The sequence below is a fragment of the Somniosus microcephalus genome, chromosome 7 (assembly GCF_052327205.1).
Source record: "Somniosus microcephalus isolate GS21.2 chromosome 7, FLI_Smic_1.0, whole genome shotgun sequence".
Classification (NCBI taxonomy): domain Eukaryota; kingdom Metazoa; phylum Chordata; class Chondrichthyes; order Squaliformes; family Somniosidae; genus Somniosus; species Somniosus microcephalus.
The window spans coordinates 72,771,554-72,798,942 of record NC_140993.1 but is presented as its reverse complement, the minus strand read 5'-3'; the positions used below and the strand labels follow the sequence as shown (position 1 = coordinate 72,798,942).

Below are 27,389 nucleotides of genomic sequence, written 5' to 3'. Positions count from 1 at the left end.
TGTGAAGGACTGGGTTTACAGTCACCTTGAAGTCCCCACAGATGCAAATTTTTCTCTGTTCTTCAGATTTATCATTATTTAACATTTTCTTCATGTCTGGGACGATGGGTGTTGCCCACTCGCTCCAATCTATCTTGGATAACACGCCTGTCTTTTCCAAATTCTCCAGCTCTGCCTCGACTGCTGGACGAACTGCGTATGGCACCGGCCTTGCCTTAAAAAACTTGGGAATTGCCGCACCTTCCACCTTTATTGAGGCGGTGACGCCTTTCAAGGTTCCTAGTTCCTGTTGGAACACTTCTTTGGCGTTGGCCAAGATGTCTTTTAATCGTTCAGGTATGATGTCATCATCATTTTTTTTCTTACTGGTCACCGTCAGTGCCTGAATGGAGTGCCAGTCCAAACGTATCTTCCTGATCCATTCACGTCCCAACAGTGGTGGACCACCATCTTGCAGAACGTATAAATACAACTTCTGTATTTCCTTGCCGTTGTATACAACAGGCACCCTTATTTTTCCTTTGGGGTATACTTTCTGCCCCGTATATGTTTTCAAGATAATGGATGTGTCTTTTAAAGGTATATGCGGAAATAGCCGCTCGTAATCCCGTCGATTTATGACGGTCAGAGCTGATCCTGTACCTAGCTCCATTTTAACTGGGGAACCCCGCTATCGTGAGGGTAACCCACATGGTCTGGTAATCTTCTTTGGCAATTACATTATGTAATTTGAGAGAGCTTAGTCTCTTGTTTCCGGAGTCGCTATCGCTCTTCTGGTCTTCGGAGCTACTGTCCGTCATCATTTGTACCTTTCTGTACTTTTCCTTATTGATTTTTTTTCTGTCAGTGGATTTTTTGTTTCCAGATCGGCATACACGTGTAATGTGTCCCGTCTTTCCGCATTGCCTGCATGCTTTGTCCTTGAACCAGCAGTCCCTCTGGTCATGGGTGGATCTGCCGCAGCGATAACATCTCTCGAAACCCCGTGTCATTTCATGGGTGCCGAAGTCCTGTGGCTTTTGCTGTATCTCTGCAGCTCCTCTTGCTGTATCTCTGCAGCTCCTCTTGCTGCTGCTTCGTATGATACAGCTACACTGAAAGCCTTGTCCAGTGTCAAATCTTTCTCCGAAAGTAGCCTTTTTTGTGTTCCTTCACTTAGGAGACCGCAGACGAATTTGTCTCGTAGAGAATCTGCCAGTCCTGCCCCGAATTGGCAGTGTAGGGTATCAACAATCTCCTTAAAATTCTTGTCCATCGGTTTGGCTGGAGTGATTAAGTTTCGTAACAGCCTGTATGTCCTTGCGCCCATTAGATTTAGAAGTACCGATGCCTTTTTATCATCCTTTATTTCATTCGCTGTGCAATATACTTCCACTCTTTCCACATATGTGGCCAAATCCTCTACATCAGTATCGAAAGTAGTAATGTTGCCAGTCTTCGGCATCCTAAAAAAAAATGGCGCCTCCCGCGCTTTCCTTTCTTCCTTGCTGAAGAAAAAATGGCGCCTTCCGCGCTTTCCCGCCGCTGTTGCTGCTGACAACGCTGTTCTCCGCGGTTTTTATTTATACAAATATTTTTAATAGTCGGAGACTTGTTCCCGCCGGACTCTCTGGGACTTTCCCCGCCCTCTGCGTGGTCTGAACGCCGACCTGCTTTGCAGAGCTGGCCGTCTCCTGAGTGCTCCACCCTTTGTATTTGTTTGCCTGCGCCTTCACGGCTTGGCCCTGCTGTAGAGCCAGCCGATCGAGCCCCAGCCCGCCGCCCAGGAAGGATTATTGCAGTACCTGCCACCAGCCTGGCTAGCTGGTGAAACCCAGTTTTTTTTTCTTTTTTTCTTCTTCCTTCGTCTGAGGAATCGATCTCCTTGAGGTGCTGCCGAATTGCAGGTAAGTCCGTTTCCAATTCGTCACCACTGTTGTATCCGTGTGTTAATGAAGACATGGAATGCAGGAGTTGGTTTACAGGTGTTTACTGGACAAAGTCTGGAGGTGAACTAACAGATACAAGACAATATACAGGCTTATATAGCCCGAGTGGCCATTACCGGCATTACAGTACACAGGGGGCTCTTAAAGGCACATACACCACACCCCTCTACTAAGGGGAAAAGTTCCTTTCTATCTACCCTATCTATGCCCCTCATAATTTTGTACACCTCAATCAGGTCCCCCCTCAGCCTTCTCTGCTCCAAGGAAAACAACCCCAGCCTGTCCAGTCTTTGTTCATAGCTGAAGCGCTCCAGCCCAGGTAACATCCTGGTGAATCTCCTCTGCACCCTCTCCAAAGCAATCACATCCTTCCTATAGTGTGGCGACCAGAACTGCACATAGTATTCCAGCTGTGGCCTAACCAGCATTTTGTACAGCTCCATCATAACCTCCCTGCTCTTATATTCTATGCCTCGGCTAATGAAGGCAAATATCCCATATGCCTTTTTAACCACCTTATCCACCTGTTCTGCTGCCTTCAGGGATCTATGTACATGCACACCAAGGTCCCTCTGATCCTCTGTCTTTCCTAGGGTCTTACCATTCATTGTGTATTCCCTTGCCTTGTTAGTCCCTCCAAAATGCATCACCTCACACTTTTCAGGGTTAAATTCCATTTGCCACTGTTCTGCCCATCTGACCAACCCATCTATATCGTCCTGCAGACTGAGGCTACCCTCCTCGCTATTTACCACCCCACCAATTATCGTGTCATCTGCCAACTTACTGATCGTACCTTTTACATTCATATCCAAATCATTAATGTAGACCACAAACAGCAAAGGACCCAGCACCGATCCCTGTGGTACCCCACTGGACACAGGCTTCCAGTCACAAAAACAACCTTCGACCAAAGTCTCTACAACATCTGCAAAGCTCAAGTCAGGAGGTGATTGAATATTCACCACTTGCCTGGATGAGTGGCGCTGCAACAACACTTGAGAAACTTAACACTATCCAGGAAAAAGCAGTCCCTGCTTGATTGCCAGCCTGTCATTGAATTTGACATCCCCTCCTCCACCACCAGCACACTGGCTGCAGTATGTACTGCAGGATGCATCGCAGTAACTCACCAAACTTACTTCAACAGCACTTCCCAGCCCACCAAAAAGGACAGGAGCAGCAATATCATGGGAACACCATCACCTTCACTCCCCTCCAAGTTACACCATCATTTTGACTTGGAAATATACTGCCATTTCTTCGTTGTCACTATCATAATTCTGGAATTTCCTATTTAATATATTTTGTGGGAGCACTATGATCACAAGGAAGGCAGTGGCTCACGGAGGCCCACGACCACCTTCTTTGGGGTGGCTAGAGAAGGGAGATAAATGTGGCCTTGGCAGCATCATCCAGATCCCAAGAACAAAATTATGCACTCTTAAAATGAGCTATAGAAAATGGATTGTACACTCTGGTTATAATGCTCAACTTTCACTTCTGGGACATGGTTTTTGAATCTGCTCCAGCTTGTTTGCTAAACATCTTTTCTCACTAAGGACTTTTAGGGTTCAAAGTACAATGAGGCAGCCTCAATCTAGTTTCCAGTAAGCACCAGTCCACAACACAAAACGATGCAGAGTCCAGGATTGAATTAGCACTTGTCCCTCACAGGATGACGAGCAGAAGTGTTCTGATGTATAAGATGGTGCTCCTCTGTGGGTGGGGTCAGGACATGTTGCACAGAGCAGAAGAAACTGCCTCTCACCTGGAGCTGCTTCATTGTAACACCAAACCCAAACTGTGGAATGATGCTGCCTTCTGTACTCGCGCTTGTTATGTATTGTGTGTTCTCCGCCCACCTGCGGTGGCGCTGTCACAGCAGATACATGGTTGGGTGTTCTCTTGGTTAAGTTTAGCTCTCTTTGTTCAGAACTCTCCAGAACTTCCCTTTCCTTCCTGAATAAAGCACCTCATGTTTGAATCTCTGGGTTCTGAGTTCTAATTGTGTCTAGGTAGAAAGGTACCGACACAACAAAGTGGCGACGAGGATGGGATGAATCTGCATTGTGGGAACTTTCTTGTTTTCGACTACAAAACACTCGGAACAGAGCTTGCAGCATCACATTAACATTACGGGTGCAGTGAGTGAACAGAAATTTTAATTTGAAACGTGAGATGGCTACTATATTAGGAAACTGGTGATTTTGATGAAAATGTGGAGCAATGGAGCGCTTATACGGAACATTTTGACTATTTTGTATTGGCGAATGCGGTGGCAAATGAAAAGGTCGTGCCTACCTTTTTGAGTGTAATGGGGCCAAGACATTCAATTTACTTCGCAGCCTTGTGCAGCCAGATAAGCCAGGAACTAAAACATATAAGCAACTAGTGGAAATTCTTGGAGCACATTTTTCACCAAAACCTCTGGTTATTGCTGAGAGATTTAGATTTCACAAACGGAATCAAGAGGAGGGGGAAATCAGTGACGATGTTTATTGCTGCTTTAAAAAGGTTGTCCGAACACTGCGAGTTCAAGGAGGTGCTGAATGACACCATTAGAGATAGACTTGTGTGTGGTCTGCAAAGTGCAGCCACACAGAAGTGCCTTCTTACTGAGGACAACCTTACTCTTGAAAAGGCCATTGAAGTTAGTGTCTCCATGGAGATGGTGGAAAAGGAGGCTCACCAGTTGAGTTCAACAGGGAGAGTTCACAAGGTGTCGTCTGAGCCTAAAGGTGCGCGGAACGGCACATGTTACGGTTGTGGGAGAACGGGCCATCACGCTAATGACTGCTGGTGTACAGAGCTGGAATGCCGAAATTGTGGCTAAAAAGGGTCACATTGAACGCGCCTGTAGAGGTTAAAAAAAAGAACAGACAGAGCTGGGAAGCATGAAAGCAAAATGTCTGTATTTGGACAAGAGAGGAAAAAGAGTGTTCATTCAGTGCAGTATGATGGAACAAGCAAAACAGAGGGGAGCAACATCTCTGAGGAGGAAGAGGTGCACATACTGACGGTTGCAGGTGGTTCAAATGGCTACTGGGTGTCACCACTGGTGGAGGGACAATCAGTGCGGATGGAGGTGGACACAGGCGCGGCTGTGTCCCTTGTTTCAGACACTGTCTACAACAAAATGCTAAAGCATCTTACCCTTCAGCCAACAAACATTGTGCTAAAGATGTATACCGGCGAACCTGTGGCCATGAGAGGCGCCATTGAGGTGACAGTTAAATCGAACGGACAGACTGCGAAACTGCCACTATGTGGTAAAGGGAAATTACCCATCGCTACTGGGACGTGCGTGGCTAGAGAAAATCACGCTGGACTGGCCTGCAGTCCGCATGATGTCAAAAGGGGAGTCAGGTCTGACTGCAGTGTTAAACAAACATGCAGAACTCTTCAATGGGGAACTTGGGAGCATGAAAAAGATCAGCGTGAGACTGGACATTAAACCTGACAGCAAACCGAAGTTTCACAAAGCCCGACCTGTACCCTATGCAATTAGGCCAAAAGTTGAGGCTAACTTGGAGGCCTTAGTCGAGAATGGAGTCCTGGAGCCTGTGAGCGTGAGCAAATGGGCCACACCCATTGTTCCTGTCCTGAAAAAGGATGGATCTGTTCGAATCTGCGGGGATTTTAAAGTGACTATTAACCCGGTGCTGTCTGCGGAACAGTACCCTCTTCCCCTCATTGATGATCTTTTTACGGGCCTGGCCGGAGGGCAAAACTTCAGCAAAATAGACTTATGCCAGGCTTATCTACAAATGCATGTCGATGACAAATCAAAGAGAGCTAAACTTAACCGAGAACACCCAACCATGTATCTGCTGTGACAGCGCCACCGCAGGTGGGAGGAGAACACACAATACATAACAGCGCTCCTCGCCCTGATGAACATGGAATGTCATATAAAGCCGTATGGGGAGGTTAGAAGAAATGTTTCTCACACAAAGGGCTATAGCAATATGGAATGCATTACAAGAAGTGACTTTTCAAACGGAGTGCATTATAACACTCAAGTGGGAATTGGATTAACACTTGAAAAACATTATAAACAATATCTGGAAAGAGCAAGGAAATAGGATTAAAGTAGATAGCTGCGCTGTAGAGCCAGCACCACCACAGGCTGATAAGCCAGATGTTCTCGTGCTGTGATGAAATTTCATTTGTGCATTTATTATGCATTTTAAATGTTGATTTTGTGTTACTATATAAGAGGTTGACTGCTAACACTCTATAGCTTTTAATTGTGATTACAAATCCTATCCTTTCTTTTCCTTTACACAGAAATTGTCTTTCACTAAATCTCTCAGGTAAGTTTGTTCAGTGCTGTTGCTTATGTTTCGCCCTTCTACACATTTGCCAAATGTTATAGATCAGGATTACCAGTGAATGAGTTTGTGCTGAATGTTCTGTTTTGGAGAGTTGTGTAGTTTACAGCTGAGTAAACCTACGAAAATATCAGAAGAAGCAGGGGAAAACTAACTGGGTGACCTCCAGATGCAAGTTCAAATCGTAAAATCTTGAATTCATCACCAGAGGGATTTTGGAACCAGCAGTTAAACTATGGGAGCAGTTCTCATACTTTTTTAAGAAATCATCTGGGGTAACTATCCAATTTCTCCAGCATATTTGGTTAATTTAATTTGATCAGGGCTTCCCTCCGAGCTCAGTGGATAAATACACCGCCTGGTGTGCTACTGAACTACACAGCCAAGAACATGCAGGATCACTCCCTGATCTGTGCTGTGTTGACTGATCTCGGGTTAAAGGGATGGAGGCTACAATTCACCCCTGTGCCTGAGTGCCACTGGACAATGAAAAAGAAAAATCACCAGGGTACCCACTTCTAATTACTATTCAGTGACCCTTGCTGGAAAATTTGTGTACCTGTAGACAGAGGAGTTCAGTTTTGGGCCTCGCTCTAATACCCAGCACAGTATAATCATACCAACCGTCATCGTCCAGGTCCTTGTGTGAAGCCAGATACCTGGAGGGCTGCTGTTGTCTATGGAACTGCACCATAGCACGAGTCAGTGCCTTCAGAAGTGCAGGTTAAGCCAGTTAAGAGTGAATCCAGAAAAACTTGTAGCAAACTGTTTTGAGGATCTGGAGTGAGCTACCACAGCAGGCGATAGATGCAGAGCAGTTGCGGTTTACAAAGGAGATACAGACTTGCGTCGAAAATAAGAGTTTGGGGAAAAAGGGCAGGAAATTAGCATGAAAAAGATTGAAAAAAACGCCATGGGTAAAAAAAAAAATGGCAGCGCAAGTTTGATGGGCCAAATGGCCTATCTTGTTCCTATATTGGGGAAGCAACTTAACACAGCTCCAAATAAACTGTTAACTACTTACCTGTCCCATTAAAAAAAATTGTGCAGCATTCTATTGCTAAGGAATGTTTAGCTGTTGGTCTTTGGTACAAGATGTAACCATAATTGGAGCTTGCTGATTTCTTCTCTCTGACCCATTCCTTTTAGTGTGTTGATGATTCTCCTAGCTGCTGTTAATTTGCCATTGAACGACCCTCAGGTAAGTGAGCAGCCTCTGCCCTATGCACTACTTGCCTCAGTCACCATGTTTAAATGTTACTGTTCAACTGTACATAAAGTATCGTGTCTCATATACATCATAATGTTCACAGATTGTTAACATTTTCTGCTGCGTTTTGAGCTGTGCTCTAATGCAATAATCCTTTTGAAAGCACTTTGTGAATTATATTTATACCTGTTATTATCAATTCACAGAATCACAGAAACCCCACAGTGCAGATAGAGGCCATTTCGGCCCATCGAGCCTGCACTGACGCATATCCCACCCGATCCCCGTAACCCCTACACCAACACATATCCCACCCTATCCCCGTAACCCCACGTATTTAATCCCCCTAACACTAAGGGTCAATTTATCATAGCCAATCAACCTAACCTGCACATCTTTGGACTGTGGGAGGAAACTGGAGCACCCGGAGGAAACTGCCAAAAGATGATTTGCTTCATTTCCCCAACAAATTTAAAAAAAAAAAAAAAAAAAAAATTCTTGGTCAATATCAATTTTATAGCCCTCTGTTTACGGGACTGAGTAAATTGGGATTAATTGCAGTGAATTTCTCCACTGTTCCTAAATCTGTTAACTTGAGCAAAAACATTCAATCAGGATAAGTAATGTCTATGTGCTACAGCAAGATTCTTTATCTATCACACGTGTTCCTGTTATGAATTTAGATTGTGTTGGGGTCTAATTACATTTTCCCTATTATTTTTTTTTTACTCGTGGGATTAAGAGAGCAGTACAATCTAAAGTTCTCCCAGAACTTTGCCGGTTAGCAGGTCCAGCAAAGTGGACTTTCTTCATTTATGAAATGCTATACAGGCCAACACTTTCTAACCTAGCTCTTCATTAATTCTGAGACTGATGACAGGTTAATGGAAATTACTCTACTCTTCTTCCCCCCCCTCCCACCCCCCCACACCAGTAACTTTGCTGAAATAAACACTTAAAATTCTAGTAATCAAGCTACTCCACTGCCACCATCTGATTAACTTTATTTCAGTAACATTAATCCTTCAGAGCTAAAACAAACGTTTTAAAACCTAATTAAACATGTGCAACACTAATTCTGCTTGCTTCCCTCATCCCTTCCCCTACTGTCTCATTGTCCTACTTTTATTTTGCTAACTTTAATTTGACCTTTTGCTGTATAATTGAAACCTAGCTTTTAAATTTTGTCCTCTCTTGATCCCCAAAAATGTGACACCTTTTCCCCCTCTGGGCTCCCATTATCTGTTTACGAGGTGGGATCGACTGTCTTTATAAAAAAAAAGCTCTCTTATTGGTTAGAAAGTTATATTAAGGAGTGATTTTTCAGCCAATCAAAAGCACAGACTTGGAATGAGATTTTCTCACATGGCAGTACAGGAAGAGATTCAGCTGATCATTGGCAAACCCTTCTCCCAGGGCCCACCACACCTGGAAGAATAAACTTGTTTCCAGCACTGGAAGGGTTAAGCAGGCCTATCTCCTTAATGCTCTATATTTCAGTGAGATGAAAATTTTGCACAGATTGTCACCAAATCTTATTAGCAATGATATCCCAATAGAAGACAATCTCCTTGAATGAACTTGACTCAAATGCACACAGGAGCAGAATTAGGAAAAGTTAAGTCCAATTGATGATGAATTAATATTAATTTCCATGCTGTCTGAATTAATTGCATCATGGAGTTGAACTGATTTCTGACACAAGATCTTATTCTTGTCCCTCCATATGGCCTCAGCTGAGAACAGGAGCACATTGTGTGGGCAATTACATTAGAGAAGTAATGTCCTATTACTTCAGGCTGCAGCAAGCCCGTGCACTAAAGTACTAATTACAGAGCCTTTTAAGCAAAAATGATTCTAATCAAGCCTTGAGGATACCCCGGCTTATAATTATTTTTGCATAATGTAAGATTCAAATGCGATAAATTCATGCCTTCGTGCTGCTATCCACCTCCTGTGTGAGTATGACTCGTTTCCAAGCCTCTGCCCAAGTTTCTGACGAGCACCCTCGATGGGAGTGAGAAACTTGTCCCGTTTTCTTTTCCACCCCAGCTCAGTTTTAGCGTGCCCACTGCCACCAACTGAGATTAACTGGCTTGAATCTGAGACCATTTGATCTGTATTATGCACTTGCTTTCCAATGTGCACATCTCTTTTGATTATCTAATTATTTAGAATAAGGTCACTACAGCAAGTTCCGCATTAAATTGGGTCAATAAATGTTCTGACTGCAAAAGTGCTTCAACACAATATTATCCAATGTTTTTGTGTTGTAAAAAAAATTAAACCAGGAAACCACCTAATTCTGGTTAAGGTGACCGGTTCTACCTGCATAATTTTACTAGGGATCTTTAGGAATGTATAATCTCCAGGGCCTCAGATTCCAAGTATACATGATGTAATAATATACATCCACTTACAGCCAGTTACTGTGTCCATGAGAGATGAATTAATGCTTAAAGTGTTCCCTTTCTGCTTCCACTCATTGATGGCTTAACAATATTTATTGATTTCAGATTTGTTACCTGATATTGTTGGGACATTTTAATTGAAGCCATAAGTGTAGTTTGGGTTTAAATGTTGGAAACCATTACATATGGAAAGCTACTTGTATTCGCTGTCCAATATAATGATTGTGGTAGATTTTTTTCTCCTCTAACCATCTTTTATTTGAAAAGCCCTCTAGATATTCATTGTTCACTGTAGAGGGAGTGATTAATTTTTTTATTGGCCTGTGGGGTCTCGGGTATATCTGTACGCTAGCAGTGTTTGAGTTTTGATGCAGTTGATGTGGTATAACTAAGTTGTGGTGAGAATGTAAGTGGGGATGATCTATCAAAAAGAGATGGGCTTATTGGTCCTAATGACTTTTTCCTATTCCTAAAATTTGTTCTGTTGACTGTATGCAGTACTCTGACAGCAATGTGTGGACTGTACATTGTTATTTTGTATAGTTTGCTTCTGCTGCAGTTTCCTTGAATCACCATGTAGGGGAGCTACAAAGCAATGAATGTTTTTTTTCCTCTCATACACAAAATTTACTTCCTCTGTTACAGTTTGACCCAGGAGGCTATTTCTGGGCAACGATACACTTTGCGTGTGCTGGTGAGTTAAATGATTTTACCATGTCCTTGCAGTACATTTTTAGAGGCCGACATCCATGTTAACATTCCGAGACATTCTGCGTTGATTGGATTTTTGGAAAAAACAGACTCGCGCTACACAGTTTAATATCTCGGTTTGAGTTTGCTATGTACCTTTTATTTTTGCTGACTTCCTCCCCTCATGCTTGCTGCAGTCTGATCTCACAGGTGCTGCCAGCCCTCCCTTACCATGTCCAAGTTCCTGTCAACTGTCAGTAGGCTATTTTACCGGAGGGGGGCATTGGAGCCAAACACAACTCTGTTCTCACTTGATATCCGCACAGATGTACTCTCTTGCAGAAGTCGCTGAATAGCTTTGAGAAATGCTAATCTCCGGCTGATTTTTCTCCTCTCCCTCTCCTCCCCCCGCCCCAAATCTTTCCCTAGCCCAGGGACACGAAGGCCTATTGTATCGCCCCAATTACTATCCTGGCTGCATGCAATTCGCTAACTCAACAAAGACTCACCAGTTTATGATTTTCACAATCACAGAAATCACAGAAACCCCACAGTGCAGATAGAGGCCATTTCGGCCCATCGAGCCTGCACCGACACATATCCCACCCGATCCCCGTAACCCCTACATCAACACATATCCCACCCTATCCCAGTAACCCCACTAACACTAAGGGTCAATTTATCATAGCCAATCAACCTAACCCGCACATCTTTGGACTGTGGGAGGAAACCGGAGCACCCGGAGGAAACCCACACAAACACGGGGAGAATGTGCAAACTCCACACAGACAGTCACCCGAGGCCGGATTCGAACCCGGGTCCCTGGCGCTGTGAGGCAACAGTGCTAACCACTATGCCACCGTGCTGCCTTATCTGCTAATCTGGCAGGATACCTATACATTGATTTTTTTTTTTCTTGAACTTATTGAATGTTTTGAAGTATTAATTCACCAAAAGAAAATACCCAAAGTAATCTGTTCTGAAAAGCAATTTTTACTGGAATACAGTGGAGCATTTTCACCTGACACCTTAGAAGGAGCTATGGCCATTAGGCTCCTGGTCAAATCATTTAACATACACTTTTCAAAGTAGAAGACAGTCTTAATCACAGTGCCTTTGCACAAAAAACAATTTTGTTTTAGATATTGGTTCGTATTACAGTATACCATAGTATTGCAGAACTGTATGATTAAACCCGTAAATGAGAGTGTTTCACATTTTAAAAAATAATTGTGTGCATAACTGATTAGGATGTTCCAGTTTATAATTATTTTAAAAGAGCTAGCATACAATCTTACCGTTGAATCTCACGCCAGCAAAATGAATCTAGGTCAGTTTGCCCAATGATATCGCAAGCTTTGCAATTCTTAAATATTTTTACACATTTACTACTGCCGGCACTATGTCTCCCCGTGATCCATACTCAATACAAAAGTGTTGTTTTACTTGGGTTATTATTTGTTCTCGGATTGTGGGCAATGTTGGTAGAGCTGCATATATTGTTCACCCAAGTGGCCCTGTGAAGGAAGTGATGCTTTCTGTAGCAATTGTTATTTTTTACAACTGCGTGTAAACTTGAGGGAGAAACAGTTGCCACTGGCAGGAGGGTCAGTAACCAAAGGACACAGATTTAAGATAATTGGCAAAAGAATCCAGGGGGAAATTAGTTTTTTATTTTTACGTATGGATCTGGATTGCACTGCCTGAAAGGGTGGTGGAAGCAGATTCAATAGTAATTGTTAAAAGGGAATTTCATATATATTTGAAAAAGAAACTTTGATGGGGAAAGAGCAGGGGAGTGGGACTAATTGGATAGCTCTTCTAAAGCTCCAGCACAGACACGGTGGGCTGAATGACCTCCTTCTGTGCTGTATGAATCTATGAGTGGCCACTTCAGAGAGCATTAAGAGTTAAAAATATAGTGTGGGTTGAACTGTAGTTACAGGTAGAGGATGCAATTCCCTTCCATGAAGGACATTGAAGAACCAGTTGGATTTTTTAGGACGATCCAGCAACTTTCTTGATCACTTTATTTTCTCTGCTGCATTCCTGGAAATTACCAGGATTATTGAGTTCAGTTAGCTATCATGGGATTTCAACTCGGGACTTTTGGGTTGCTAATGCACTACTATAACCACCACGCTACTGTACCATAGATTAGCTAAGTAGACGCAGGGTTTACACAATTGCTGTAGCCTAGAATTTACTGTTGGCAAAGTTAGTAGATGAAAGCTCAAACTGCTTGTATGACTTTCCTTCACTTACTATTTTAGCAGAGCCATTCATTTTTAAAAATTAAACTGGTTAACACCTGTTAAAATATGAATATTATACAAACTCGTTAAGCATTTGTGCATTAACATCAGAAACAGTAGATGCTAGCTGTTCATGCGTGTATGTGTGTGTATTATTGCAAGTAAACCCTGCCATAGAGTCAAAGATAGTCATAGATTTATACAGCACAGAAAGAGGCCCTACGGCCCATCATGTCCGCGCCGGCCATCAAGCCCTGTCTATTCTAATCCCATTTTCCAGCACTTGGTCTGTAGCCTTGTATGCTATGATGTTTCAAGTGCTCCTCTAAATGCTTCTTGAAATTTGTGAGGGTTCCTGCCTCTACCACCCTTTCAGGCAGGGAGTTCCAGATTCCAACCACCCTCTGGGTGAAAAGTCTTTCCTCAAATCCCCTCTAAACCTCCTGCCCCTTGCCTTGAAACTATGCCCCCTGGTTATTGACCCCTCTACTAAGGGGAAAAGTTCCTTTCTATTTACCCTATCTATGCCCCTCATAATTTTGTACACCTCAATCCGGTCCCCCCTCAGCCATCTCTGCTCTAAGGAAAACAACCTCAGCCTGTCCAGTCTCTCTTCATAGCTGAAGCACTCCAGCCCAGGTAACATCCTGGTGAATCTCCTCTGCACCCTCTCCAAAGCAATCACATTCTTCCTATAGTGTGGCGACCAGAACTGCACACACTATTCCAGCTGTGGCCTAACTAGCGTTTTGTACAGCTCCATCATAACCTCCCTGCTCTTGCCTTCATTAGCCGAGGCATAGAATATAATATCCCATATGCCGTTTTAACCACCTTATCTACCTGTCCTGCTGCCTTCGGGGATCTATGTACATGCACACCAAGGTCCCTTTGATCCTCTGTCCTCCCTAGGATCCTACTATTTATTGTGTATTCCCTTGCCTTGTTAGTCCTCCCAAAATGCATCATCTCACACTTTTCAGGGTTAAATTCCATTTGCCACTGTTCTGCCCATCTGACCAACCCGTCTATATCGTCCTGTAGCCTGAGGCTTCCCTCCTCGCTATTTACCACTCCACCAATTTTCGTGTCATCTGCGAACTTACTGATCATACCTCCTACATTCATATCTAAATCATTAATGTACACTATAAACAGCAAAGGACCCAGCACCGATCCCTGCGGTACACCACTGGACACAGGCTTCCAGTTACAAAAACAACCGTTGACCATCACCCTCTGCCTCCTACCACTAAGCCAATTTTGGATCCAATGTGCCAAATTGCCCTGGATCCCATGGGCTCTTACCTTCTTGACCAGTCTCCCATGCGGGACTTTGTCAAAAGCCTTACTGAAGTCCATGTAGACTACATCAACTGCACTAACCTCATCCACACACCTAGTCACCCCCTCGAAAAATTCAATCAAATTGGTCAGACATGATCTCCCCCTGACAAAGTCATGCTGACTATCCTTGATTAATCCTTGCCTCTACCTTAAATCCTATTATGTAAAATTGTAGTAATTATGAGTGGGGAGAGCAGAATATAAAGATGCCACATTTGCCTACTAGTAATTTTTTTTTTAAAGCCTATTCGTTGGCCCGGATTTTGAGGTCTGTGGCAAATGAGCGCCGCTTTCCATACATTACACTTAGACTTGCCCACAGACTTTCTGTGAGCTTTTACACTGATTTGCGGTTATCAGACAGTCAAAGCAACGTGGTGCACTCTACAGGGGATCTAGGACTTGTGTGAACAGGGCAAGCAATGGCATGTCTCCTCAACCAATCGGATTGAAGAATCCTCACTAACACAGTCCAAACCAGTGAGTGTAAGTTAAAATGTTTAATTCAATGCCGAATCATGTACAGAAAGCAAAATAGAGAAGGAAAGAAAGATGGAATTGAGAGAGAGAGTGAGATAAATAATTTTTTTTTTTTTAAGTTGTTTTAATTTTTTTAAATCTGAAGAATGAGACTCCACACTTGCAAAAGTACATTTTCAGTGCCAGAGAGGTTGTTCGGAAGTAATTAAGACTTATCACGCCATTAAAAATGATCTTATACTTGAATATACAGCCCTAACTTGTTCTGGCGGGCTTAGTAGGCATCTAGTGGGTAAGTACTGCAAATTCATGCCGTTCTATGTATTTGAATGCGAAGTCTCAGCGAGATACCGGTGTAGTGAGGCTTCTGGAGGAGCAGGGCAACTCTGACAGAAACTTGCTGATTTCCGTGTTTAACTGCACATGTGCAGATGCCAGAAGTTGCTGTCCGATTTACTCCATAATAGTGGTGAGCACTGATAGCCTCACCTTTATTCTTACCGCAATATCGCTCTCCAATCTTCATTACTTGCTCATTTTAATTTAGGCACTTGAAACCTCTTTTATGAACACTAGAAATATAAGTTGATCTTGTTTTTAATGCAGAGTAAGCATGACACAAATACTTCATTGTATGTAATTTCAAAATAAAGTTACAGAAATTATAAATCGAGATGAATCATGGTAATGTGAGGTCATACAAGACTCACAGACACAGAGGTGCAGAGGCAGCTCTGTAGGTTGGGTAGTACTGCACAAGGACAGTCATTTACAGTTGGCCAGTGGATGCAAGCTGAGCAAAGTGGAATGTGAGGTCAGGGTGTGCTGTTTACTGGATGCCAGTCTCAGCAGCTGTGGCTCAGGTATTTTGGAACAGTTAGGTGCCTTGGTCACAAATGAAAACACTTGCATCTCTTTACATCATTCTGTGGCAGCTTGTTTTTGGGTGCTAAGCTATAATGCTCACTGATCAAAGCATTTTACAGCATGAATTTTCCAGTCCTTCCTTGAACCAATTCCAGTTTCCCAGCTGCCCATTTGACTAGCTACTGTGCCAAATTTCTCATAATTTCCACAAACCCTAAATATTATGGAAATACATCATTTCTCTGTCTGCAGACTCCAGTAATGTCTAATAGTACAGTTATGCTCCATGTGCTAAAAGTGATCTGAGAGTCCTATTTAAAATGATCACTCTTACTCTTTTCCTTTTTTTTGTGGATTTGTGCTCTATCAAGGTGAGGTAAGTTGTGTCAACCATACATGCCAAGTGTTAGCATTCCAGGGGCCTGGTCCACCTGTCAGTGTTTACTGACAATAATCGGCATGGACCAGGCCACCACCACTCTGAACACCACTTCTATCTCGACACCTCTTCAACCTCGGTACTGCTGCAAATAGGGGCAAGGAAGAATCTTGGCAGCTTGAATAAGGTGGGAATGGAGGATGAGTGCCGCTTCCACTGGGCTGGAGCAGGAAAACACTGCTAGGTTGAATTGAGGGAGGAAAGGGAAACTGACTGCTTGAATTGGGGTGAGGGTGTTGGGTGAGAGAGAGGGGTATGATTTGAGAATGGAGGAGAAAAGTGCCAGCTTGAATTGAGGAGAAAGAGGGAGAAGAATGCCAGTAGGTAGAGACAGAGTTGAGGGAAGAGAGAGGGCCTCTTTGAAAAGGTGAGGATTTGGATAGGGTACAGTGTCTTTGAACTGGATCCAGAGGAGATAGAGTGCCTCTGTGAACTGCAGCGAGGGGGTTGTTGAATGTTGTAGAGTGCTGTTGAAGTAACTTTTGGGAAGTGATGGTCTGGTTGGTTTGTTAAAATCCAAAAGTTCCTTTTGTGGTAAACCACTTTTGTCGTTCACTATCGTTACACTATAGTTATCACTGTTATATCGTTACTCTATGGTTATCACTGTTCACACTGTTGTATCACTATACGAGGTCAATTTTATTGGCTAAATTTTAAAATGTCGACACTTGAGCAGTCAAACGACCAGTCAAACGACCAGCCAGACGCCCAGCTACAACAGCCACAGCAGCCAGCCTGGCTGCGAGCCCTCCGACCACCATACCTGGATCTAAACCCACAGGCAGCAAACTCAGCCCTCGACTTCGAACACTGGCTGAGCTGTTTCGAATCCTACCTGGGAGAATCCGGCGTGCCTCAGAAATCCATGCTAAGAGTTCTGACCGCCCAAGTGAGCCCTAAAGTATTCGCACTCATCCGGGACCTTAAAACATACGAAGCTGCCATCAACCTGCTGAAACAACAGTACAGGAGCCCGGTAAACTCCATGTATGCCAGACACCTCCTAAGATCCCGCCCGCAACAGCCAGGAGAGTCGGTAGATGAATTTTTACGGGCGCTACAAGCACTCGGCAGGGACTGTGACTTTAAAGCGGTATCAGCGGCAGAAAATACTGAAGATAATGTCCGCGATGCCTTCGTGAAAGGCCTGCGGTCCGACTACGCACGGCAAAGACTTCTTGAAGCAAAGGATCTTGACCTGAACACAGCTGCAGCCCTCGCTCGCTCCCTAGAAGTGGCCCATCGGGACCTCGAGGCGTACTCCAGGTACAGTAATTTGCGACCCTGGGACTCGGGACCGACCCCGACACTCCTCGCAGCGCCGCCCCTGGGACCTACCTCTGCGTCGGCGTCCCGGACCCGCTCGGGACCGCCATCCCCGGTACCGGCTGCGACTTCGGACCCCCGCGATCGGGCCGCTGGCTGCTTCTTCTGCGGCCAGGCGAAACATCCTAGGGCGCGCTGCCCAGCGAGAAACGCGACGTGCTCAAGCTGCCTGAAGAAAGGCCACTTTGCTAAGGCCTGCAGAGGCCAACAGAGATCAACAGAGGCCAGCAGTGCCTCATGCGAGTTGTGGGGGCGGCCATCTTCCATCAAGGCCACAGATGTCAGCATCCCCACGTGAGTCATGGGGGCGGCCATCTTTGATCCAGGCAACCGACACCAGCAGTGCCTCATGTGAGTTGTGGGGGCAGCCATCTTCTCCGCCATTTTGTCCAACCTTGTGGGCGCCGCCATTTTACCCTCCACGCTCGACCGCCACCTCGCCTCCGGACTCGACCACCGCCTCACCCGCAGACTACGGCAGCTCGCTGAGCCACACACTAGCCTCCGTCACACTGGACCAAGCCCGCCCGCACCACCTGTCCAAGTCCATGATGGACATCAAAGTAAATGGCCGCGCCACGACCTGCCTGTTCGACAGCGGAAGCACGGAGAGTTTCATCCACCCAGACACGGTGAGCCACTACTCCCTCACTGTCCGGCCAATGCGCAACCGGATCTCGATGGCATCGAGGTCCCACGCCACAGACATCAGCGGCTACTGTGTCGTGACCCTGTCGGTTAAGGGCACGGAGTATAAAAATTTTAAACTCCTCGTCCTCCCCCAGCTCTGCGCTGCCGTCCTACTAGGGCTGGACTTCCAATCCCACCTCCAAAGCGTCACTCTAGCATACGGCGGACCCCTCCCCCCACTCACAGTCGACAACCAGCAGCCTTTAAACCGCCCACCGCGTAACACCTGCGGCCTATCCACCCTCAAGGTCCCGCCACCTTCCCTGTTCGCTAACCTCACCCCCGACTGCAAACCCGTCGCTACCAAGAGCAGGCGGTACAGCGCCAGGGACAGAGCCTTCATTAGCTCTGAGGTGCAGCGTCTCCTGAAGGAGGGCATCATCAGGGCCCAGGCCGTGGTCGTTAAGACCGGCAATAAAAACCGCCTGGTCATCGACTACAGCCAGACCATAAACCGGTACACCCAGCTGGACGCATACCCCCTTCCCCGCATATCCGATATGGTCAATCAGATTGCACAATACCGAGTATTCTCTACCATCGACCTTAAGCCGGCCTACCACCAACTCCCTATCCGCCCTGAGGGCCGCCAGTATACCGCCTTCGAGGCGAATGGCCGCCTCTACCACTTCCTTAGGGTTCCCTTCGGCGTCACCAACGGGGTTTCGGTCTTCCAAAGGGAGATGGACCGGATGGTTGACCAGAACGGGCTGCACGCCACGTTCCCCTATCTAGATAACGTCACCATCTGCGGCCGCGACCGGCAGGACCACGATGTTAATCTGGAAAGATTCCTCCGTACGGCCCAACGGCTGAACCTCACCTACAATAAGGAGAAATGTGTGTTTAACACCTCGCGCCTTGCCATCCTCGGCTGCGTAGTAGAGAACGGAGTCATCGGCCCCGATCCCGAAAGAATGCGCCCCCTCATGGAGTTACCCCTCCCCCACTGTCCAAAGGCGCTGAAGAGAACCCTGGGGCTCTTCGCCTACTATGCCCAATGGGTGCCCAATTATGCGGACAAAGCCAGACCCCTCATGAAGTCCACATCCTTCCCCCTTACGGAGGAAGCGTGCGCTGCCTTCTCCCTCATTAAGGGAGACATTGCTGAGGCCACAATGCACGCGGTGGATGAGTCCATCCCCTTCCAAGTGGAGAGCGATGCATCCGACTTCGCCCTAGCCGCTACCCTTAACCAGGAGGGGAGACCGGTGGCCTTCTTCTCAAGGACCCTACAGGGCCCTGAGATCCGACACTCGTCGGTCGAGAAGGAGGCCCAGGCGATTGTGGAGGCTGTACGACGCTGGAGGCACTACCTGGCAGGCAAACGATTTACCCTCCTCACCGACCAGCATTCGGTCGCTTTTATGTTTAATAACAAGCTGAGGGGTAAAATCAAGAACGACAAGATCTTGAGGTGGAGAATCGAACTCTCCACCTATGATTATGATATCTTGTACCGGCCAGGTAAGCTGAACGAACCCCCTGATGATCTATCACGAATTACATGCGCCAACGTGCAAATTGATAGACTTCAGACCCTCCACAACGACCTCTGCCACCCCGGAGTCACCAGACTTTAGCACTTCATTAAGGCCCGCAACCTGCCCTACTCCATCGAGGAGGTCAGGACCATGACCAGGAACTGCCAGACCTGTGCCGAGTGCAAACCGCATTTCTTTAGGCCGGACAGAGCAAGCCTGATCAAGGCCACCCGCCCCTTCGAGCGCTTGAGCATCGATTTTAAGGGGCCCCTCCCGTCCTCTGACCGTAATGTGTACTTCCTCAACATTGTTGATGAGTACTCCCGTTTCCCCTTCGCCTTCCCCTGCCCAGACATGACCAGTACCATGGTCATTAAATGCCTGAACGACCTCTTCGCCTTGTTCGGGTTCCCAAACTATATACATAGTGACCGGGGCTCCTCCTTCATGAGCGAGGAACTCCGCCAGTTCCTACTAGCAAGAGGTATTGCTGCAAGCAGGACCACCAGCTACAACCCTCGAGGGAACGGCCAGGTGGAAAGAGAGAACGCGACTGTATGGAAGGCTGTCCTCTTAGCCTTAAAGTCTAAGGGCCTCCCAACCTCCCGCTGGCAGGAAGTCCTCCCGGCAGCACTGCATTCCATCCGGTCACTACTTTGCACTGCCATTAACGCCACCCCCCATGAACGAATGTTTGTTTTCCCCAGGAAGTCGACTACGGGAACCACACTACCAACCTGGCTGACCTCTCCGGGGCCCGTCCTGCTGCGAAAGCACGTGAGGGCCCATAAAACGGACCCCCTGGTCGAGAGGGTGAACCTCCTGCACGCCAACCCTCAGTACGCTTATGTGGCATACCAAGACGGGCGGGAGGACACAGTCTCCTTGCGAGACCTCGCACCCTCGGGCATTCCGGAGACACCACCTTCACCCCCCCCGATTCCAGCTCAGGTAGACGGCATGCTGGAACCCCACGAGCCCTCGCCGACCACGCAGACACCAGCATCACCACCGGAGAATGCAACACTGCCGCTGCGACGATCGGAAAGGCTTACGAGGCCTCCGGACAGACTGACATACCAGAACTGGTAGTACACATCACCCCGCCGGACTCAAATCTAAACAAGGGGTGAATGTGGTAAACCACTTTTATCGTTCACTATCGTTACACTATAGTTATCACTGTTATATCGTTACTCTATGGTTATCACTGTTCACACTGTTGTATCACTATACGAGGTCGCCTCTTGTCACGCTGTTATACCTGGGCTGACCACTGCTGACTCCGCCCATGGCTCCACCTACCTGCCCAGGTATAAAGGTGGTCGACTGGCTGGTATTCCTCCTTGTTGGATCCGATCACCCACGAGGGTGGGCTCTGTTATTTAGCCAATAAAAACCTATAGTTACTTTCTTAACTTGTCGCTTTTCATTGGATGAATTGATAGGTATATCACCTTTTTTCATTATAAAGCTATCAGTTGTGCAGTACGAAAGTACTTAAAATGAACCAAATGCATAACTTTTCATTTAAAAATTCAAAAATTCTCCCAAGGAAGCATGCCCTGACCACACCTCCACCTCCCAGTGCACCACCGATGTTGTGACTTTAGCATTTGTATTTCTCCCATCACATTTATATGCATTTATTTGTTTTTTCCCCTATTGAAGGATTGTTTAGTTTACCTACATAGAAACATAGAAGATAGGAGCAGGAGTAGGCCATTTGGCACCGCGAGCGCGCTCTGCCATTTAATGAGATCATGGCTGATCATCCAAATTCAGTTCCCTGTCCCTGCTTTCTCCCCATATCCCTTGATCCCTTTAGCCTTGAGAAATATATCCAACTCCTTCTTGAATATATTTAATGAATTGGCCTCAACTGCCCTGTGTGGCAGAGAATTCCACAGGTTCACCACTCTCTGGGTGAAGAAATTCCTCCTCCTCTCAGTCCTAAATGGCTTACCCCTTATCCTTAGACTGTGATCCCTGGTTCTGGACTCCCCCACCATCGGGAACATCCTTCCTGCATCTGGTCTGTCTAGTCCTGTTAGAATTTTATAAGTTTCAATGAGATCCCCTCTCATTCTTCTAAACGCTAGCGAATATAAGCCTAATCGACCCAATCTCTCCTCATATGTCATTCCTGCCATCCCAGGTATCAGTCTGGTGAATCTTTGCTGCACTCTCTCCATGGCAAGAACATCCTTCCTCAGATAAGGCGACCAAAACTGCACACAATACTCAAGGTGTGGTCTCACCAAGGCCCTGTACAACTGCAGCAAGACATCCTTGCTGCTGTACTTGAATCCTCTCTCTATGAAGGCTAACATACCATTTGCCTTCTTAACTGCCTGCTGCACCTGCATGCTTACCTTCAGCGACTGGTGCACAAGGACACCCAGGTCTCATTGCACGTCCCCTTTTCCCAGTTTAGGTTACAAAGCATATCTAACCAGTAGTTCTCACATGTCATAGGCTCATACTCAGGGCTGTTCTTGAGCTTTCTGGGGACTGTGTCTGCTTTTGTCAAGCTATTGATCAACTTTTACCAGTTTTCTAGGTTGACATGTATGGGCAACTTGAAGCCCTCCTAGGTCAGGTAGAGCACAGATTAGATGCAGAGTAAAGCTCTCTATTCTGCTCCCCTGCCATTGTGACGCAAACGCGACCCTAATCTTAGGGCACCCCCTCCATGACAATTTAACACCAGCCATCCTGTGGTTTCTCTGAGTGAGACTGGCAATTCTGTGCCGATGAGAAACTGCCAGCTCATTTCACATCAGGCCTTTGCAACCACCAGAGGAGACTTTCATCCCTGCGATCTGGGCTGGCCTTGAGCCAGAACCCGGGGGTGAAAGGCAAGTATTTAGTCCACTGGAAGAACTTTTTTTTTATTGAAGAGGGAATAGAAGGTTCATTTTTTTCCTAATAGACGGTTTTTACACGTTTCTAAATCCATCCTTTTCCCTCAGTAACTTAGCAGCAGCTCGGAACGTGTGTGGACCTGCTGTGAGCTCTTAACTCTACAACAACAACAAGCTTCATTTCTATAGCACCATTAACGTAGGAAAAAGTCCCAAGACACTTCACAGAGGCATAAATCAGACAAAAATCAAGAGCCGTCCTGTGGATTAGGCAGCGGGAGGTGTGCACATAAGTGAAGTACAAGCCTTTTTTTCCTTAACTTTGGAAAGCAAGTAAAGAAGGAAATTCTCATTTGTTTTTGCCTATATTATAAACAGTCGAATTCCAACCGGAACTCCCCTCCCACGTTATGTTTCATCAGCACCTTCGAGGAAATCTACAGATTCCAGACTCTTATTCAAAGTACGCAACTTTTCAATGTCAACCTCTAATTCCCTTTTATTGTTTCAGCATTAATATAAAACCCAAGTCCTGAGCATCACAATTTCTACTGCTTGGTAGGAATCATTGTTCAATTTTGGAAAACAAAGTTTTGGGTCTTTAGTCACCCGATAATATTGTCAACCTGTTTACTGCTGGTTGAACTGTATTGCCATAACTCCCCTGATACTTTAGGGTAAATGTACACATAGTGTGATGCTGAGCTAAAGAAACTGGGAAGCTTCTAGGTTTAAACCTCAGTCAGTGATCTCAGCTGGGATGGCAGAAGGGCACCACAGTTGGCTTTGGCACCGAGAGAAGGGAAAGATTGGCAGGGTGACTGCTCCTTGGTGTTGCACGGTGATCTCTGCAAATAGAAAGGCTTGTATTTGTACAGTGCATTTCATGACCTTTCAGGACAGGTTGGAGAAGCTGGATTTGTTTTCATTAGAGCAAAGGAGGTTGAGGGGTGATTTGATAGAGGCGTACAAGATTATGATGGGTTTGGATAGGTTAGACGGGGAAATGCTGCTCCCACTAGTTGATGGTACAAGGACTAGGGGACACAGATTTAAGGTTTTGGGCAAGAGATACAGGGGGGATGTGAGGAAAAACTTTTTTATGCAGCGAGTGGTGAGGACCTGGAACTTGCTGCCGGTCGAAGTGGTGGAAGCAGAGACACTCAATGTTTTCAAGGGGAGACTGGATAGGCACTTGAGGGAAATAACCTTGCAGGGCTACGGGGATAGAGCGGGGGAATGGGACTGACTGGATTGCTCTACAGAGAGCCGGCACGTACTCGATGGGCTGAATGGCCTCCTGTGCCTCTATGACTATGACCTCGGGATGTCCCAGCCAATGCAGTACTTTTGAAATTTAGCCTCTATTGTAATGTAGGAAATGCGGTAGCCAATTTGTGCACAGCAAGGTCCCTGGAACGGCAATGTAATAATGACTGGATAATCTGTTTTAATGATATTGGATGAGGGATAAGTGTTGGCCAGGACACTGCGGCGAACTCCCCTGCTCTGCTTCAAAGTAGTGCCATGGGATCTTTTGCATCCACCAGAAAAATGTGTGTATGTGGCAGTCACTGTTCCCTCTAAGGTGCGCGCAGTGATCCTGAGCTCGCTCACAGTTGATTTGAAACGCCGCGCAGAGAACTGGACAGTAGCTGGGGGAGGGGGAGGGGCCCAATACACAATGGCCCCAGGAATCCAGACTGACTCGTTTGTGAGTCTTGCGACCTCAGAGCCAATCGCAATTGCAGCTCTTGAAGTGTGTGTTCCAATGGTTGACTGGTTGCTGTGCAATGCCAGGAGGGGTTTAGTTTTCTCCCTTGAACTTTGACCTTTCAGCAGGAGAATCCCCCACACTCTGACTCTTTGCCTTTGCAGCCTTCTGCGCCGACTTGCAGTATACCGGAGCCATGCGTGCACAGTACCCAGTTGGGCCACGCTTTTGTCGGCTCCATGCAGAAGTCAGGGGATCCGTTGGTGGCCGGTGGGGGGAAAATCGAGGATCAAAAGGGGAGAGAGGGAATCTGAGTCGGGGGGAGGGGGGGAAGAGAGAGAGAGAGAGAGAGAGAGAGAGACTGGGGTGGGAGCGAGAGGGTGAGTCTGGGGGGCAGGAGAGAAAGGGAGAGTGAGAGGGGTGAGGGTCTAGACACATGTAGTCCGTTCCCGGGGACTGAGCGGCGGCCGCACTTTGGAACAACGCAGGTGGAGGTGCAGCATATGTACAATGGCTGCTGGAAGGAGGCTAAAGCGAACAAGTTTTAGGACCCCAGTGAAACAAAAATGATAATTTTGCATTTAAATTCAAAAATTTGTTTAAAGCTGGAAAAATAAATACAGGAAAGTGAGATTGAATGTCCAGTTTTATTTTGCCAGGTGTTGTCCCCTTTTTGAAAGAGTCTATCAGGTTATTTAAATCATGTTGTAAAAGAGAAGGAAAAGTTTGTGCCCCTGATTGTACCTCAGAGTCTGTGAGAAACGGAGGGAACGGCAGCAGAAAAAGAGGAAATAACTTCTCCAAAACTGATCCAACTCATCGCCAAGGCTGGGGATTGATGACCTCACTGCCGCTTTATTCACTTTCTTATTTGAACTTCGTTTGGAAGTGGAGGTTTTTTTTGTTATATGTTTAACGACAGCGTTGAAGAGGGAAAGAGCAACTTGGAGTCTTCCTGCAGGCGGGTGCCTCCGATCGGAAAAAATCTACAAACTTACTTGCTGGTTCCGTAGATCCCGAGGCTTGCGATCCTGGGCCTCTCCTCTTCGAAATGCGCAGAGGCCCAGGTATCCCAGGGGTGCATGCAGTTCACAAGTGCCCCTGGGATCACATGGGCCATGGCAGAACCAATGAAAGAAGGGAATCCCCCTTCATACTTTTGACAGTTCCGAGCTTACAGAACTGTCAAAAGTATGAATGAGGGTCACATTTAAACACACAAACATTGAATAATTTTTTTAAAACATATATTTAAAATTAATTAAAATGACATTTAATTAAATATTTTAAACAAATTAAATTTAAAAAAATTAAATGTTTTTACAGGGCTAAAAATAAACTTACCTTATTGGACAGGGTTTTTAATTTATAAATGAGTTATCAGATTTCATTTTTCTACTTTTTAAAACTCTTAAGCTGGTGAAAGCAGGCCTTACGCCTGCTTTTACCAGGCGTAAGAATTTGACATTCACTCAGCGGGCACTTTTCTTGTGCATGTGGATGATCTGTCAAGAGAATTCTTGACCGATCGCAAGTGCCGGTTTTCAGTGCATGCGCTCTGCATGCCTGAAACCGGCACTTGTGCGGCCCCTATGGGTGCGTACACAGCTCGTACACCCCCGTAGGGGGTCGCAAAATCCAGCCCATCATCTTTACGTCAAGATATTAGGAAACTTTTCCAAGTCAGTTTGATTGGTTTTCCTGTCCAGGAAGAAAGATGAATGTTTATTTCTGTTAAATCATAGCTTTTCTTGCTTTTTGTTTTTAATTCGGTGACGCAAATTGTGTGTGTTTTACTGCACTTGTGATTAAGTGCTGCATTTCTGACATGTTACCCGGGTTGTGCTGGTTCAAGAAGACCACATTTATTAATTGAAGTGATTGAAGTTGGAAATACGGATACCTGTTTTTGTTCAATTCTTTTTAATACTGTGAACTAAAGGACTACAGCACTTTATGTTCGTTGGTTGTCTGGTTGCATTGTGATTAATATTCTAATGACTTATGTGGACGTACAGCACATCAGCGCCATAGGAAAGCTGCTGCTCCTGCTGCTTGTGCAGCCATCGCTATAGTGACGTGAGGAATGGGCTAATACAATGAAAACTTTAAAATTAATACAAAGTGCACGAATAGATATGCCTCTTTCAACTCACCTTGGGCTTTTGGATTGTTTGTCGATACATAACCGTGTAACTGAGTGACATTTCTGAAGTGTTAATGCATTATTATCCCAGTCATTTCTGACATTTAATTTTTTATTAAATAGAGTTTGTACATGACGAACTAAAAGCTTTTAATTAATTCTACCGTGAACAAACTTGCAGAATGGGCATGTAAATGACAAATGAATTTCAATATAGATAAGTGTGAGGTGGTCCATTTTGGTAGGAGGAATAAGGAGGCTACCTACTGATATACCTATCAATTCGTCCAATAAAAAGCGACGAGTTAGGAACGTAACTAAAGGTTTTTATTGACTAAATAACAGAGCCCACCCTTGTGGGTGATCGGGTCCAACAAGGAGGAATACCAGCCAGTCGACTACCTTTATACCTGGGCAGGTAGGTGGAGCCATGGGCGGAGTCGGAGGTGGTCAGCCCAGGTATAACAGCGCGACAAGAGGCGACCTCGTATAGTGATACAACAGTGAGAACAGTGAGAACAATACAACAGTGATAACTATAGTGTAACGATAGTGAACGATAAAAGTGGTTTACCACATTCACCCCTTGTTTAGATTTGAGTCCGGCGGGGTGAAGTGTACTACCAGTTCTGGTATGTCAGTCTGTCCGGAGGCCTCGTAAGCCTCTCCGATCGTCGCAGCGGCGGTGCTGCATTATCCGGTGTTAATGCTGGTGTCTGCGTGGTCGGCGAAGGCTCGTGAGGTTCCGGCATGCCGTCTACCTGGGCTGGAATTGGGGGGGTGGTGGGGGGGGGGTAAAGGTGGTGTCTCCGGAGTGCCCGAGGGTGCGAGGTCTCGTAAGGAGACAGTGTCCTCCCGCCCGTCTGGGTAAGCCACGTAGGCGTACTGGGGGTTGGCGTGCAGGAGGTTCACCCTCTCGACCAGGGGGTCCGTTTTATGGGCCCTCGCGTGCTTTCGCAGCAAGACGGGCCCCGGAGAGGTCAGCCAGGTTGGTAGAGTGGTTCCCGTAGTCGACTTCCTGGGGAAGACAAACATTCGTTCATGGGGGGTGGCGTTAACGGCAGTGCAAAGTAGTGACCGGATGGAGTGCAGCGCTGTCGGGAGGACTTCCTGCCAGCGGGAGGTTGGGAGGCCCTTAGACTTGAGGCCCTTAGACTTTAGGGCTAAGAGGACGGCCTTCCATACCGTCGCGTTC

General features: G+C 46.1%; 1 protein-coding gene across 5 annotated transcripts in view; it reads left to right on the top strand.

Moving 5' to 3' along the window:
- The window catches only part of slc35d4 (solute carrier family 35 member D4), a 289,967-nt gene that overhangs the window by 22,012 nt on the left and 240,566 nt on the right, over positions 1-27,389 (top strand). For all 5 annotated transcript variants that reach the window (XR_015078978.1, XM_085992599.1, XM_085992598.1 and 2 more), the window contains exons 6-8: positions 6,222-6,247; positions 7,415-7,466; positions 10,532-10,580. Coding sequence is in view for 4 of the 5 variants with exons in the window: in XM_085992599.1 (XP_085848725.1) it covers positions 6,222-6,247; positions 7,415-7,466; positions 10,532-10,580 (127 nt within the window). In the remaining variant the exon portion in view is untranslated. The remainder of the gene's footprint in view (positions 1-6,221; positions 6,248-7,414; positions 7,467-10,531; positions 10,581-27,389) is intronic.